The sequence below is a fragment of the Bufo gargarizans genome, chromosome 4, assembly GCF_014858855.1.
Source record: "Bufo gargarizans isolate SCDJY-AF-19 chromosome 4, ASM1485885v1, whole genome shotgun sequence".
Lineage (NCBI taxonomy): Eukaryota > Metazoa > Chordata > Amphibia > Anura > Bufonidae > Bufo > Bufo gargarizans.
The window spans coordinates 136192533-136207499 of record NC_058083.1 but is presented as its reverse complement, the minus strand read 5'-3'; the positions used below and the strand labels follow the sequence as shown (position 1 = coordinate 136207499).

Here is a 14967-nt window from a genome sequence, read left to right as displayed (position 1 = left end):
CCTGGTGGTGTGTGATAATGGGCGAAATCTCGTTGCAGCTCTGGGACTAGCCAATTTGACGCACATCCCTTGCTTGGCGCATGTGCTGAATTTGGTGGTGCAGAAGTTCATTCACAACTACCCCGACATGTCAGAGCTGCTGCATAAAGTGCGGGCCGTCTGTTCGCGCTTCCGGCGTTCACATCCTGCTGCTGCTCGCCTGTCTGCGCTACAGCGTAACTTCGGCCTTCCCGCTCACCGCCTCATATGCGACGTGCCCACCAGGTGGAACTCCACCTTGCACATGCTGGACAGACTGTGCGAGCAGCAGCAGGCCATAGTGGAGTTTCAGCTGCAGCACGCACGGGTCAGTCGCACTACAGAACAGCACCACTTCACCACCAATGACTGGGCCTCCATGCGAGACCTGTGTGCCCTGTTGCGCTGTTTCGAGTACTCCACCAACATGGCCAGTGGCGATGACACCGTTATCAGCGTTACAATACCACTTCTATGTCTCCTTGAGAAAACACTTAGGGCGATGATGGAAGAGGAGGTGGCCCAGGAGGAGGAGGAGGAGGAGGAGGAAGAGGGGTCATTTTTAGCACTTTCAGGCCAGTCTCTTCGAAGTGACTCAGAGGGAGGTTTTTGGCAACAGCAGAGGCCAGGTACAAATGTGGCCAGCCAGGGCCCACTACTGGAGGACGAGGAGGAGGTGGAGGAGGATGAGGATGAAGCATGGTCACAGCGGGGTGGCACCCAACGCAGCTCGGGTCCATCACTGGTGCGTGGCTGGGGGGAAAGGCAGGACGATGACGATACGCCTCCCACAGAGGACAGCTTGTCCTTACCCCTGGGCAGCCTGGCACACATGAGCGACTACATGCTGCAGTGCCTGCGCAACGACAGCAGAGTTGCCCACATTTTAACCTGTGCGGACTACTGGGTTGCCACCCTGCTGGATCCACGCTACAAAGACAATGTGCCCACCTTACTTCCTGCACTGGAGCGTGATAGGAAGATGCGCGAGTACAAGCGCACGTTGGTAGACGCGCTACTGAGAGCATTCCCAAATGTCACAGGGGAACAAGTGGAAGCCCAAGGCCAAGGCAGAGGAGGAGCAAGAGGTCGCCAAGGCAGCTGTGTCACGGCCAGCTCCTCTGAGGGCAGGGTTAGCATGGCAGAGATGTGGAAAACTTTTGTCAACACGCCACAGCTAACTGCACCACCACCTGATACGCAACGTGTTAGCAGGAGGCAACATTTCACTAACATGGTGGAACAGTACGTGTGCACACCAATCCACGTACTGACTGATGGTTCGGCCCCATTCAACTTCTGGGTCTCTAAATTGTCCACGTGGCCAGAGCTAGCCTTTTATGCCTTGGAGGTGCTGGCCTGCCCGGCAGCCAGCGTTTTGTCTGAACGTGTATTCAGCACGGCAGGGGGCGTCATTACAGACAAACGCAGCCGCCTGTCTACAGCCAATGTGGACAAGCTGACGTTCATAAAAATGAACCAGGCATGGATCCCACAGGACCTGTCCGTCCCTTGTCCAGATTAGACATTAACTACCTCCCCATAACCATATATTATTGGACTCCAGGGCACTTCCTCATTCAATCCTATTTTTATTTTCATTTTACCATTATATTGCGAGGCTACCCAAAGTTGAATGAACCTCTCCTCTGCCTGTGTGCTAGGCCTAAATATATGCCAATGGACTGTTGCAGTGGTGGCTGACATGAAGGCTGATTCTCTGCTATGACATGCAGACTAATTCTCTGCTGACATGAAGCCAGATTGTCTGTTACGGGACCTCTCTCCTCTGCCTGGGTGCTGGGCCTAAATTTATGACAATGGACTGTTGCAGTGGTGGCTGACGTGAAGCCTGATTCTCTGCTATGACATGCAGACTGATTCTCTGCTGACATGAAGCCAGATCGTCTGTTACGGGACCTCTCTGCTCTGCCTGTGTGCTAGGCCTAAATATATGCCAATGGACTGTTGCAGTGGTGGGTGACGTGAAGCCTCATTCTCTGCTATGACATGCAGACTAATTCTCTGCTGACATGAAGACAGATTCTCTGTTACGGGACCTCCCTCCTCTGCCTGGGTGATGGGCCTAAATATATGCCAATGGACTGTTGCAGTGGTGGCTGACGTGAAGCCTCATTCTCTGCTATGACATGCAGACTGATTCTCTGCTGACATGAAGACAGATTCTCTGTTACGGGACCTCTCTCCTCTGCCTGTGTGTGTGCTGGGCCTAAATATATGCCAATGGACTGTTGCAGTGGTGGCTGACGTGAAGCCTCATTCTCTGCTATGACATGCAGACTGATTCTCTGCTGACATGAAGCCAGATTCTCTGTTACGGGACCTCTCTCCTCTGCCTGTGTGTGTGCTGGGCCTAAATATATGCCAATGGACTGTTGCAGTGGTGGCTGACGTGAAGCCTCATTCTCTGCTATGACATGCAGACTAATTCTCTGCTGACATGAAGACAGATTCTCTGTTACGGGACCTCTCTCCTCTGCCTGTGTGTGTGCTGGGCCTAAATATATGCCAATGGACTGTTGCAGTGGTGGCTGACGTGAAGCCTCATTCTCTGCTATGACATGCAGACTAATTCTCTGCTGACATGAAGACAGATTCTCTGTTACGGGACCTCCCTCCTCTGCCTGGGTGCTGGGCCTAAATATATGCCAATGGACTGTTGCAGTGGTGGCTGACGTGAAGCCTCATTCTCTGCTATGACATGCAGACTAATTCTCTGCTGACATGAAGACAGATTCTCTGTTACGGGACCTCTCTCCTCTGCCTGGGTGCCGGGGCCTAAATATCTGAGAATGGACTGTTCCAGTGGTGGGTGACGGGAAGCCAGATTCTCTGCTATGGAACCTCTCTCCAATTGATTTTGGTTAATTTTTATTTATTTAATTTTTATTTTAATTCATTTCCCTATCCACATTTGTTTGCAGGGGATTTACCTACATGTTGCTGCCTTTTGCAGCCCTCTAGCTCTTTCCTGGGCTGTTTTACAGCCTTTTTAGTGCCGAAAAGTTCGGGTCCCCATTGACTTCAATGGGGTTCGGGTTCGGGACGAAGTTCGGATCGGGTTCGGATCCCGAACCCGAACATTTCCGGGATGTTCGGCCGAACTTCTCGAACCCGAACATCCAGGTGTTCGCTCAACTCTACAGCTTATCTACTCCCTCTTGACCTCTGCACAGGTCACAGATCATGCCTAGAAAACTGTCCCATAGAAGTCAATGAGGTTCCCTCCTGGACCATGGGGCTGCAAAAAAAATCTGTAATCAAAAAATAAAATCAATTAGAAAAAAAGGTATCCGAGGACAGATCCGTTATGATAGAATGTGTCTTAAAGGCATTCTGTTCTGCATTCCGTCATAGAATTCCGTTATGGCCCTTTGTATCAGAATCCATAAATGAATTGTAATAAAACCCGAACTCGACCTTGTAAAATAAAGTTCTCTCGTCCCTATAAGTGACCCTATCAATACCTCCTCATATAATGGGTAACATGGCGTTATTGTGAGGTTATTTACTATACACATGAGGCACAGAGGTCCAAATTGTCTAAACCATGTGCCTCACATTAATAGTAAGTAACTTCATAATGTACCTCAGGCAGTAACCCTATGTTACCCAGTATGTGAGGAGGTACTTGATGTTACTGTTCATGTGAGGCACATGGTTCTATCCGTTTAGACTTCCATGTGCCTCACATCCATAGTAAGTGACCTCATTAAGTACCTCATCACTTAATGGGCATAATGAGGTTTATTTGCTACAGTAACCTCAAGTTGGCTGGTAACATGGGGGCTAATGTGTAGACTTCATTTTTTGGGAATCAAATTGGTATTGAAATCAAGCTCAAAATTCTGGTGTCATGAAAACTAGGGATCGACCAATTATCGGAGTTACCGATATCGGCCGATATTCATGATTTTTTAAAGTTATCTGCATCTAGTATTTTTCGCCCTATAAGACTCATCGGCCCATAAGACGCACCTAGGTTTTTGAGGAGGAAAATCTGAAAAAAAATATTTTGAACCAAAAGGTGTTCTTTTGGTGGGTTTTGAACTAATTGTGGTCTGTGGATAACACTGTTATGGGGGGGATCTGTGGGTGACGCACTGTTATGGGGGGATCTGTGGGTGACGCACTGTTATGGGGGGGGGATCTGTGGGTGACGCACTGTTATGGGGGGGGGGAGATCTGTGGGTGACACATACATAGCATCTTATGCTATGTGTCATCCACAGATCCCCTCCATAAGTGTCCCTGTAGTGAATGACCCTCAATACAGGGGGTGGGGGTCGCATCTGCTTTTATAATGACAGTGGGGCCCATGCAGTGACTGTATTCTACTACACGGGCCACGCTCACTGTATAATCATATCTCTAATAGTTAGTTGTTATGTATATACCGTAATCGCATAATCAGTGCCTGTATACTTACAAGGGCTCAGTAGGTAGCAGAGAGCCACACCTGAGGGGTTAACTGCTGATCGGAGCTCCCTGTCAAAGGCAGGGTGCCGACACACCCGCCTTCTGTATTAAGCGTTAATTATCATTGGTGGCGCAGTGTGCCCCCCCCTGTATTAAAATGGTTGGTGGCTCAGTGTGTCCCCTCCTCTCCTCCTCATTGGTGGTGCAGTGGCAGCTTCTGATCGGAGCCCCAGCAGTGTAATCCTGGGGCTCCGATCGGTTACCATGGCAGCCAGGACGCTACTGAAGCCCTGGCTGCAGTGGTAAGCTCCCTGCTGCTGTGTGCACTATGCAAAGGGCAGCAGAGTGAGTGTGAGGTCCTATTCACCCTAATAGAGCTCAGGGTGAATAGGACAAGGGATGAAAGATCCCAGGTTCTAGCCCCTAAGGGGGCTAATGGTTATTAAATAAAAAGTAATAAAAATAAAAAAAAACACAAATGCATATAAAATATATAAACAATAAATAAACATATCATTACATATTGCCACGTCCGAAAAGTCCAAACTATTAAAATCTAGAAAAAAACTAAAAAAAACTCCTATGTAGTGAACACCATAATAGAATTATTATATATATTTTTTTTTTTTTATGAAAATGCACAGAATATAGGAATAAGTTATCGTTTATCGGCCTGAGTGTTCACATCTTATCGGTATCTGCTCTAAAAAATAATTATCGGTCGATCCCTAGTGACAGCCCTAGTTATTAGAGCCAGCAGCTCGTATGAATAGGTTACTAGAGCCATCGACTTGTATAAATTGGTTACTTGAGCCATTGTCATATAAATTGGTTACTACGGCCATTGGCTTGTATAAAAAGGTTACTAGAGGTATCGGCTCGTATAGATGTGTGTGTTACTAGAGCGATAACCATTGAAGTGTTTTTCACACGTTCAGGAAGCCTGCTGGGAATGCTAAGTAATGATTGCTCAGCATGTGAATGGCTGATGTGATGAACTGATTTTGTGCATTTTCTGAAATTGGGTCACAACACATTTGTTACTCGGAAGGATAAAAGCTAAACATTTCTCTACTCTTCAGCCCATAAAGTTTACCTGTAGCTATAACCCTACACAGCTCCTGGGCACCGGAAATCTGTAGCTCGGGTGGTCTCTCATGGTCTTCGTGCAGACCATGGTTGTGGTTCTGCAGAGAGCCACAAGGACTGTGCACAGTGTTTATGCAGTGACCTATCATCTTGTAGCTCACATGTAAAGCGGTTTTTTTGTACTGCTGCATACCACTCATATACCATCACTTATTACCGTAAATGTATGGCCACTGGTAGTTGTCTGTAATGTATTCCATTTCTTTTTTCCCCCAGAGTTTCCCATCAGATGAAGGCTGGCCTTTTGCTAAATACTTGGGAGCGTGTGGCAGAATGGTGGCCGTGAACTATGTAGGAGAAGAGCTCTGGAGTTTCTTTAATGCTCCCTGGGAGAAGCGAGTGGATCTTGCCTGGCAGCTAATGGAGATTGCGGAACAGCTCACAAACAATGACTTTGAATTTGCACTTTACCTCTTGGATGTCAGCTTTGACAACTTTGCTGTAGGACCTCGTGATGGGAAAGTAATCATTGTTGATGCAGAAAATGTCTTGGTAGCAGATAAAAAGTTAATTAAGCAACGTAAGTCTCATCATATTTTTACCTTCTACTTGATAATATAAAAAATGGACCGTTGGAAGGCGATACAATTTCTTTTGATAACTGCTACATAAATATTATTTAGGCTCTGCATGCAAATTTTAATTTCAGTTTCTGAAATGCTTGGGTAAGGCTACTTTCACGCCAGTGTTTTAGTTTTCTGGTATTGAGATTTGTTATAGGGGCTCAATACCGAAAAAAAACGCTTCCATTTTCTCCCCATTCATTGTCAATGGGGACAGAACGGAATGCTCCAAAATGCATTCCATTATGTTTAGTTGCGTTCCCAGACTGGAGAGCAAACGGCAACATGTTGTAGTTTGCTTTCCATGACCCCCAATGCAAATCAATAGGGACGGATCAGTTTTCTCTGCCACATCTTCTCCATGCGCTGCTCTGTAGTCCAGACGGCACACAGCGTCAGGTCATAGCGATGTGTCAGAGCTGAAAGTGCATCACAGTGCGGGCAGGCGGGTGACCACGGAACGGTAAGTATTAATAAGCACTTTACTCCGTGGTCACATGACACAAACGACTCCTCAATGCAGAAAATTGGCATCAAGGATTTTTTTGTGTCGAATTACTCGATGTAATCGTTTGAGCCCTACTCTCCACAACTGATTGACAGGGCCAGGCACGCGCTGTACAGCCTGTGTGCTGAACAAGCACCTGAGATACTTGAGGGCATGGCATGAAGGGCAGTGAGTGGAGACTCTGTGAGCAATGAGGTACAACTGCACCACCCTCATTACTCCTGGCAGCTCATATGCATACTGCCAAGCACACATCTACTCCTAGCAGCTCATATGCATACTGCCAAGCACACATCTACTCCTAGCAGCTCATATGCATACTGCCAAGCACACAGCCACTCCTAGCAGCTCATATGCATACTGCCAAGCACACATCTACTCCTAGCAGCTCATATGCATACTGCCAAGCACACATCTACTCCTAGCAGCTCATATGCATACTGCCAAGCACACATCTACTCCTAGCAGCTCATATGCATACTGCCAAGCACACATCTACTCCTAGCAGCTCATATGCATACTGCCAAGCACACAGCCACTCCTAGCAGCTCATATGCATACTGCCAAGCACACATCTACTCCTAGCAGCTCATATGCATACTGCCAAGTACACATCCACTCCTAGCAGCTCATATGCATACTGCCAAGCACACATCTACTCCTAGCAGCTCATATGCATACTGCCAAGCACACATCTACTCCTAGCAGCTCATATGCATACTGCCAAGCACACAGCCACTCCTAGCAGCTCATATGCATACTGCCAAGCACACATCTACTCCTAGCAGCTCATATGCATACTGCCAAGCACACATCTACTCCTAGCAGCTCATATGCATACTGCCAAGCACACATCTACTCCTAGCAGCTCATATGCATACTGCCAAGCACACATCTACTCCTAGCAGCTCATATGCATACTGCCAAGCACACAGCCACTCCTAGCAGCTCATATGCATACTGCCAAGCACACATCTACTCCTAGCAGCTCATATGCATACTGCCAAGTACACATCCACTCCTAGCAGCTCATATGCATACTGCCAAGCACACATCTACTCCTAGCAGCTCATATGCATACTGCCAAGCACACATCTACTCCTAGCAGCTCATATGCATACTGCCAAGTACACATCCACTCCTAGCAGCTCATATGCATACTGCCAAGCACACATCTCCTAACAGCTCGTATGCATACTGCCAAGCACACAGCCACTCCTAGCAGCTCGTATGCATACTGCCAAGCACACAGCCACTCCTAGCAGCTCGTATGCATACTGCCAAGCACACAGCCACTCCTAGCAGCTCGTATGCATACTGCCAAGCACACAGCCACTCCTAGCAGCTCGTATGCATACTGCCAAGCACACAGCCACTCCTAGCAGCTCGTATGCATACTGCCAAGCACACAGCCACTCCTAGCAGCTCGTATGCATACTGCCAAGCACACAGCCACTCCCAGCAGCTCGTATGCATACTGCCAAGCACACAGCCACTCCTAGCAGCTCGTATGCATACTGCCAAGCGCACACAGCCACTCCTAGCAGCTCGTATGCATACTGCCAAGCACACAGCCACTCCTAGCAGCTCGTATGCATACTGCCAAGCACACAGCCACTCCTAGCAGCTCGTATGCATACTGCCAAGCACACAGCCACTCCTAGCAGCTTGTATGCATACTGCCAAGCACCCAGCCACTCCTAGCAGCTCGTATGCATACTGCCAAGCACACAGCCACTCCTAGCAGCTCATATGCATACTGCCAAGCACACATCTACTCCTAGCAGCTCATATGCATACTGCCAAGTACACATCCACTCCTAGCAGCTCATATGCATACTGCCAAGCACACATCTCCTAACAGCTCGTATGCATACTGCCAAGCACACAGCCACTCCTAGCAGCTCGTATGCATACTGCCAAGCACACAGCCACTCCTAGCAGCTCGTATGCATACTGCCAAGCACACAGCCACTCCTAGCAGCTCGTATGCATACTGCCAAGCACACAGCCACTCCTAGCAGCTCGTATGCATACTGCCAAGCACACAGCCACTCCTAGCAGCTTGTATGCATACTGCCAAGCACACAGCCACTCCTAGCAGCTCGTATGCATACTGCCAGTGCCAAGCACACATCTCTGATTGCGACGTATCTGATGACAGAATCTCTTTACAGGATTAAAGAACCTAAACGTCACTATTATTGCTATGACCTGTTTCACATATGCAGTAAACAGTTCGGACAGAACAGCCTGATGGATCCGTGAATATCGACCGCAAGCGTGCGCTGCAACGATGGGGACTGGCGGAGATACGGCCGCTACCTGGCAAATTACAGTTGTAGGCAGGAGGGCGCTTTCTTTTGCCAGCCAGGTGCATAAGTGCCTGATGCTCCTACATTACGTACCTGTACCTGGCTGGTGGCTTGGTCGGCACTATGAGCATTGGCCCACAGGGAAATTTCCCTGTAGGGTCTATGGCCAGTCCACCCATGAAGGCCTGGAAATATGAAAGTGCTTGCTCACTCTGCACAACCCCTTGCTGGTAGAAGCTGATTGTGTGCTGTGATTTCCCTGCAGTGCCACCTGAGGGGACAATGAAGCATTGCACCATGTGTATATTTATAATCCATGTGATTGATGGACTGTATGTGTAGTCCTCATCCATTCAGTTTCTCGCATCTTCGAAGCTTAGTGTGATCTGAAGCTGCAGTTTCTCCCTCTGGCAAGCAGTACATGGACTGCTTTTGAAACATAAGAGTAGTAGAAGGATGGGAAGTGGCATTTATAATGACATTACTTTTACTAAATGCAGCAAATTCTCTAAATAAGGGCTCATCCACACACGCTTGTGTGCGCCGTTCTGCAAATAGCGTTCCGCAATGCATCGGCACCATCCGTGTGCACGCCGTTGACTGGAATGGGGCAGTGATCTGCAAGAGACAGTCCGCACAGCAAACAAAAAAAAGATATATTCTAGTACCGAAATCCCACAGAAGGGCTTTGTAGTGCTTCTGATCCGTGCCTCCACACCACTCTGTATCTTGAGGATTGTGGACCCATTCAGGTCGGCATCTGTGATACGGAGAGCACATGGCCGGTGCCCATATATTGCAGACTCGCTGTTTGCGGTCCATAATACGGGCACGGGGCCCACACTCGTGTGCATGAGCCCTAAAAGAATGGGATTCTTAAATCCCTGTACTTGTAGGCCCCTGTGCTGCATCCTTCATAAATACCCCCAATGATCCAGAATGCACTTCCACAAATAAGAGCTCCTTCTATTCTAGACATCTGGGGTGCGATCTTCTGAAGCTCCACCACTGCCTTCTCTTGAGTGCAGATTCCTGATGATGGTGTATTAACCCCTTAAGGACACAGGGCGTACAGGTACGCCCTTGTGCCCTGGTACTTAAGGACACAGGGCGTACATGTACGCCCTGTGCATTTTCAATCACCGCCGCGCGGCCGGCGGCGATCGGAACCCCGTGCCTGCTCAAATCATTGAGCAGGCACTTGGGGCAAATGCGTCGGGGGGTCCGGTGACCCCCCTATGTATGCGATCGCAGAAAACCGCAGGTCAATTCAGACCTGCGGTTTTCTGCGTTTCCGGGTTATTCGGGTCTCTGAAGACCCGATAACCCGGAACAGGATGGTGATGGTGGTGTGATTTCACTCCACCAATCACCATCCAGCGATCCTGAGTGGTGATGGTGACATCACCACTCAGGATCGCTTTCTGATTGGTCAGGGGGCGGTCCGGCGGCAGATTCAAAAGAGGCAGGCGCCCCTCTCCTCCTCCTTTTGTGTTCCAGCGCCGGAGGAGAGAGGAGCTGCCTGCACGTGTCCACCATCGCTGCCAGCACCCCTGATCTGTGCCCCCAGGACCCGATCTGTGCCCCCAGCACCCCCCATCAGGTACATAGGGACAGCTAGGGAAAGTTTGGGATAGGCAGGGAAAAAAAAGGGAAAGTTCTTTTTTTTTTACTTTTCATTGCATCACCCTAGTTAGGGTGTCTGGGGTCCACAGCACAGCTGTGTGACCCTAGACCCCCCAGGGGTGCTGCCACTTGCCCCCCTCCCCCTGCCACTTGCCCCCCCCCCCCCACCTTTTTTGGGGTGCTTTTTTTTTTTTTTTTTTGAGTTCGCTGACTGTGACCGGCACTTAGCGTCCGGCCACTGTTAGCGCATCGCACACCCCACCGCTGATCAACTTCGGACGGTTGATCAGCAGTTTTGAATTTTTTTTCCTCACTTTTTTGCCCTTTTTTTAGTTAGTTTTATTTATTTTTTTCTGTTAGTTTTAGGGTGAGTTCGTGAACACCCGTGCCCCCTCACACACGCACACCAAATAAAGAGTTACACACACGCACATATACACGCAGACACACACTCCCCTATGGCCCGCCGGACGTTCTCGGCCGGGGAGGCATACGCCCAGCTTGCCTCCGAGTCCGAGAGTCCCAGTGAGGATGAGGATGACCCCACATTCCTGTTGTCATCCGCATCCTCCTCATCATCTAGCGATGATGATGAGCCCCCAAGGCGGCGGAGACGCCGCCAGGCGGAGCAAGGGGACCGCCATGTTAGGGACCCTGTGGCCCACACTAGTACGAGCAGCTCTGGGGCTCGTACTGGTTTCCCGGCCCACCAGTTAAATCCACCGGAGCACCCTGCCGGTGAACTTGTCTGGTGTAGCCCAGAGCGATACGAGCCCGTGATTCCTGATTTTGTAGGCCAATCAGGAATCCAGATTTCCACAGTGGGCTACACTGAATATGACTTTTTTTGTCATTTTTTCAGTGACCCACTGGTAAATCTGATGGTGGAGCAGACGAATCTGTACGCCCAACAGTTCGTCGCTCAACACCCGGGCTCCTTTTTGGCCAGGCCCGGTGGCTGGACGCCGGTCAGTGCAGCCGAAATGAGGACATTTTGGGGCCTCGTGCTGCATATGGGCCTGGTCAAGAAACCCAGTGCCAGGCTGTACTGGAGTGGGGACGTCCTATATCAGACCCCACTTTACAGTACGGTTATGACACGCTCCCGGTTTGAGGCCATCAGGAAATGTCTGCATTATTCCGATAATGCAGCATGTCCACCCCGAGGTGATCCTGCCCATGACCGTCTGTACAAGATACGGCCGGTCATCGATCACTTTGGGGCCAAATTCATGGAGGCCTATGTACCTGGAAGGGAGGTCGTGGTTGATGAGTCTCTCATTGCGTTCAAGGGGAGACTCATTTTCCGCCAGTATGTGCCTTCCAAGCGGGCGAGGTATGGCGTGAAGCTATACAAAATTTGTGAGAGTACCTCAGGGTACACTTACAAATTTCGTGTATACGAGGGGCGAGATTCCCGGATTCAACCCCCAGAATGTCCCCCCACTCTGGGTGTTACCGGGAAACTTGTGTGGGACCTTATGCACCCACTGCTGGATAAGGGTTACCACTTGTACGTGGATAACTTTTATACCAGTATCCCCTTGTTCCAGTCCCTTGCCGCCAGATCCACGTCCGCTTGTGGGACCGTGCGGAAAAATCAACGCGGCCTCCCTGCCCACCCCCTCCAGGTACCTATCCCCAGGGGTGAGACCCGTGCCCTTACCACTGGAAACCTGTTGCTGGTCAGGTATAAGGACAAGAGGGATGTCCTTATGCTGTCCACAATTCATGGTAACGGCATCACCCCTGTCCCTGTGCGAGGTACCGCGGCAACGGTCCTCAAGCCCGATTGTATCGTCGCCTACAATCGGTATATGGGAGGAGTTGATCTCTCGGATCAAGTCCTCAAGCCATATAACGCCATGCGCAAAACCCGGGCATGGTACAAAAAAGTTGCGGTCTACTTGGTGCAGGTTGCCATGTACAACTCTTTTGTACTATCCCGAAGCGCTGGCAGCACAGGGACATTCCTCCAGTTCTATGAGGCAGTCCTCAAGGCCCTGATCTTTTCGGACCGGGAAAGAGCAGGCCGGAGTACCTCGGGAACTGTAGGCGCCCGGATCGTCCCTGGCCAACACTTTCCAGGTGTGGTCCCCCATACTGGAAAGAAGGGACGAACCCCAAAAAAGTGCAGAGTGTGTCGCAGGAGGGGGATACGGAAGGACACGACTACTCAGTGCGACACATGCCCCGATCATCCGGGCCTCTGCATTGACGGTTGCTTCAGGGAGTATCACACTTCCATGGAGTACTAAATTTATATCCCAATTTAGCACTGACATCAGATAAAAAAAAATGGTTCTCAGACTTGAGACACCCAAAAAAACTAAAATAATTTATTAAAAGTAGACATAGGTATTGCCGCGTCTGTAATAATCTCCTCTATAAAAATGCCCCATGACCTAACCCCCCAGATTAACACGGTCCAGAAAAAAAAAAAAGGTGCAAAAAAAGGTTTTTTTTGTCACCTTACATAATAAAAAGTTTAATAGCAAGCGATCAAAAAGCCATATAGCCCCCAAATTAGTGCCAATAAAACCGTCATCTCATCCCGCAAAAAATGAGCCCCCACATAAGATAATCAGATAAAAAAAAAAATAGAAAATGACTCTTAGACTTTAGAGATACAAAAATTTTTTTAGGGTATCAAAAAGGATAATATAGTCTAAAACCTAAATAATTGTAAAAAAAAAGTTGACTTATTAGGTATCGCCACGTCCGTAAGAATCTCCTCTATAAAAATACCCCATGACCCAACCCCCCAGATTAACACAGTAAAAAAAAAAAAAAAAATAGGTGCAAAAAATTTTTTTTTGTCACCTTACATAACAAAAAGTTTAATAGCAAGCGATCAAAAAGTCATATAGCCCCCAAAATAGTGCCAATAAAACCGTCCGCTCATCCCGCAAAAAATGAGCCCCCACATAAGATAATTGGCTAAAAGAAAATAAAAAAAATGACACTTAGACTTTAGAGATACCCAAAAAAAAAGTTGTATCAAAAAAGATAATATAGTCAAAAACCTAAATAATTGTAAAAAAAAGTAGACTTATTAGATATTGCCGCGTCCGTAAGAATCTCCTCTATAACAATATCCCATGACCTAACTACCCAGATTAACACGGTTAAAAAAAAAAAAAAAAACGGTGCCAAAACCGCTATTTTTGGCACTTTTCCATTTCAGTCCGTTTTTTCCGGTAAGAAAACAAGGGTTAACAACCAAACAAAAGTTAAAATTTATTACCCTGATACTGCAGTTTACAGAAACGCCACATTTGTGGTCGTAAACTGCTGTATCCGTAAAAGGGAGGCTGCAAAAGGAAAGGACCGACATGGTTTCTGGAAGGCCGATTTTGATGGCCTTTTTTATTGACACCATATCCCTTTTGAAGCCCCCCTGATGCCCCCCTAGAGTAAAAAATCCCTAAAATTGACCCCATCTAAGAAACTACACCCCTCAAGGTATTCAAAAATGATTATACAAACTTTATTAACCCTTTAGGTGTTCCTCAACAGTTAATGGCAAATGGAGATGAAATATCAGAATTTCAATTTTTGGTAACCTTACCTCACAAAAATGTAATATAGAGCAACCAAAAATTATATTTACCCTAAAAATACTCCCCCAAAAAATGCCACCTTATCCCGTAGTTTCCAAAATGGGGTCACTTTTAGGGAGTTTCGACTCCAGGGGTGCATCAGGGGGGTTGAAACAGGACACGGTGTAAATAAACCGGTCCATAAAAATCAGCCCTCCAAAAACCAAACGGCGCACCTTTCACTCTACGCCCCGCTGTGTGGCCGTACAGTAGTGTACGGCCACATATTGGGTATTTCTGTAAACGGCAGAGTCAGGGTAATAAAGATACAGTCTTGTTTGGCTGTTAACCCTTGCTTTGTTAGTAGAAAACATGGGTTAAAATGGAAAATAAGGCAAAAAAATGAAATTTTCCAATTTCATCCCCATTTGCCAATAACTCTTGTGCAACACCTAAAGGGTTAACGACGAATGTAAAATCAGTTTTGAATACCTTGAGGGGTGTAGTTTCTTAGATGGGGTCACTTTTAGGGAGTTTCTACTCTAGGGGTGCATCAGGGGTCTTCAAATGGGACATGGTGTAAATAAACCAGTCCATAAAAATCAGCCCGCCAAAAACCAAACGGCGCACCTTTCCCTCTACGCCCCGCTGTGTGGCCGTACAGTAGTTTACGGCCACATATTGGGTGTTTCTGTAAACGGCAGAGTCAGGGCAATAAAGATACAGTCTTGTTTGGCTGTTAACCCTTGATTTGTTAGTGGAAAAAATGGGTTAAAATGGAAAATTAGACAAAAAAATGAAATTTG

At 47.9% G+C, this 14967-nt stretch overlaps 1 protein-coding gene across 1 annotated transcript in view; it reads left to right on the top strand.

The window, feature by feature from the left end:
• DIPK2A (divergent protein kinase domain 2A) overlaps nt 1–14967 on the top strand; it is a 61260-nt gene that overhangs the window by 34153 nt on the left and 12140 nt on the right. The window contains exon 2 of the mRNA XM_044289572.1: nt 5824–6127. Within this exon, the coding sequence (XP_044145507.1) occupies nt 5824–6127 (304 nt within the window). The remainder of the gene's footprint in view (nt 1–5823; nt 6128–14967) is intronic.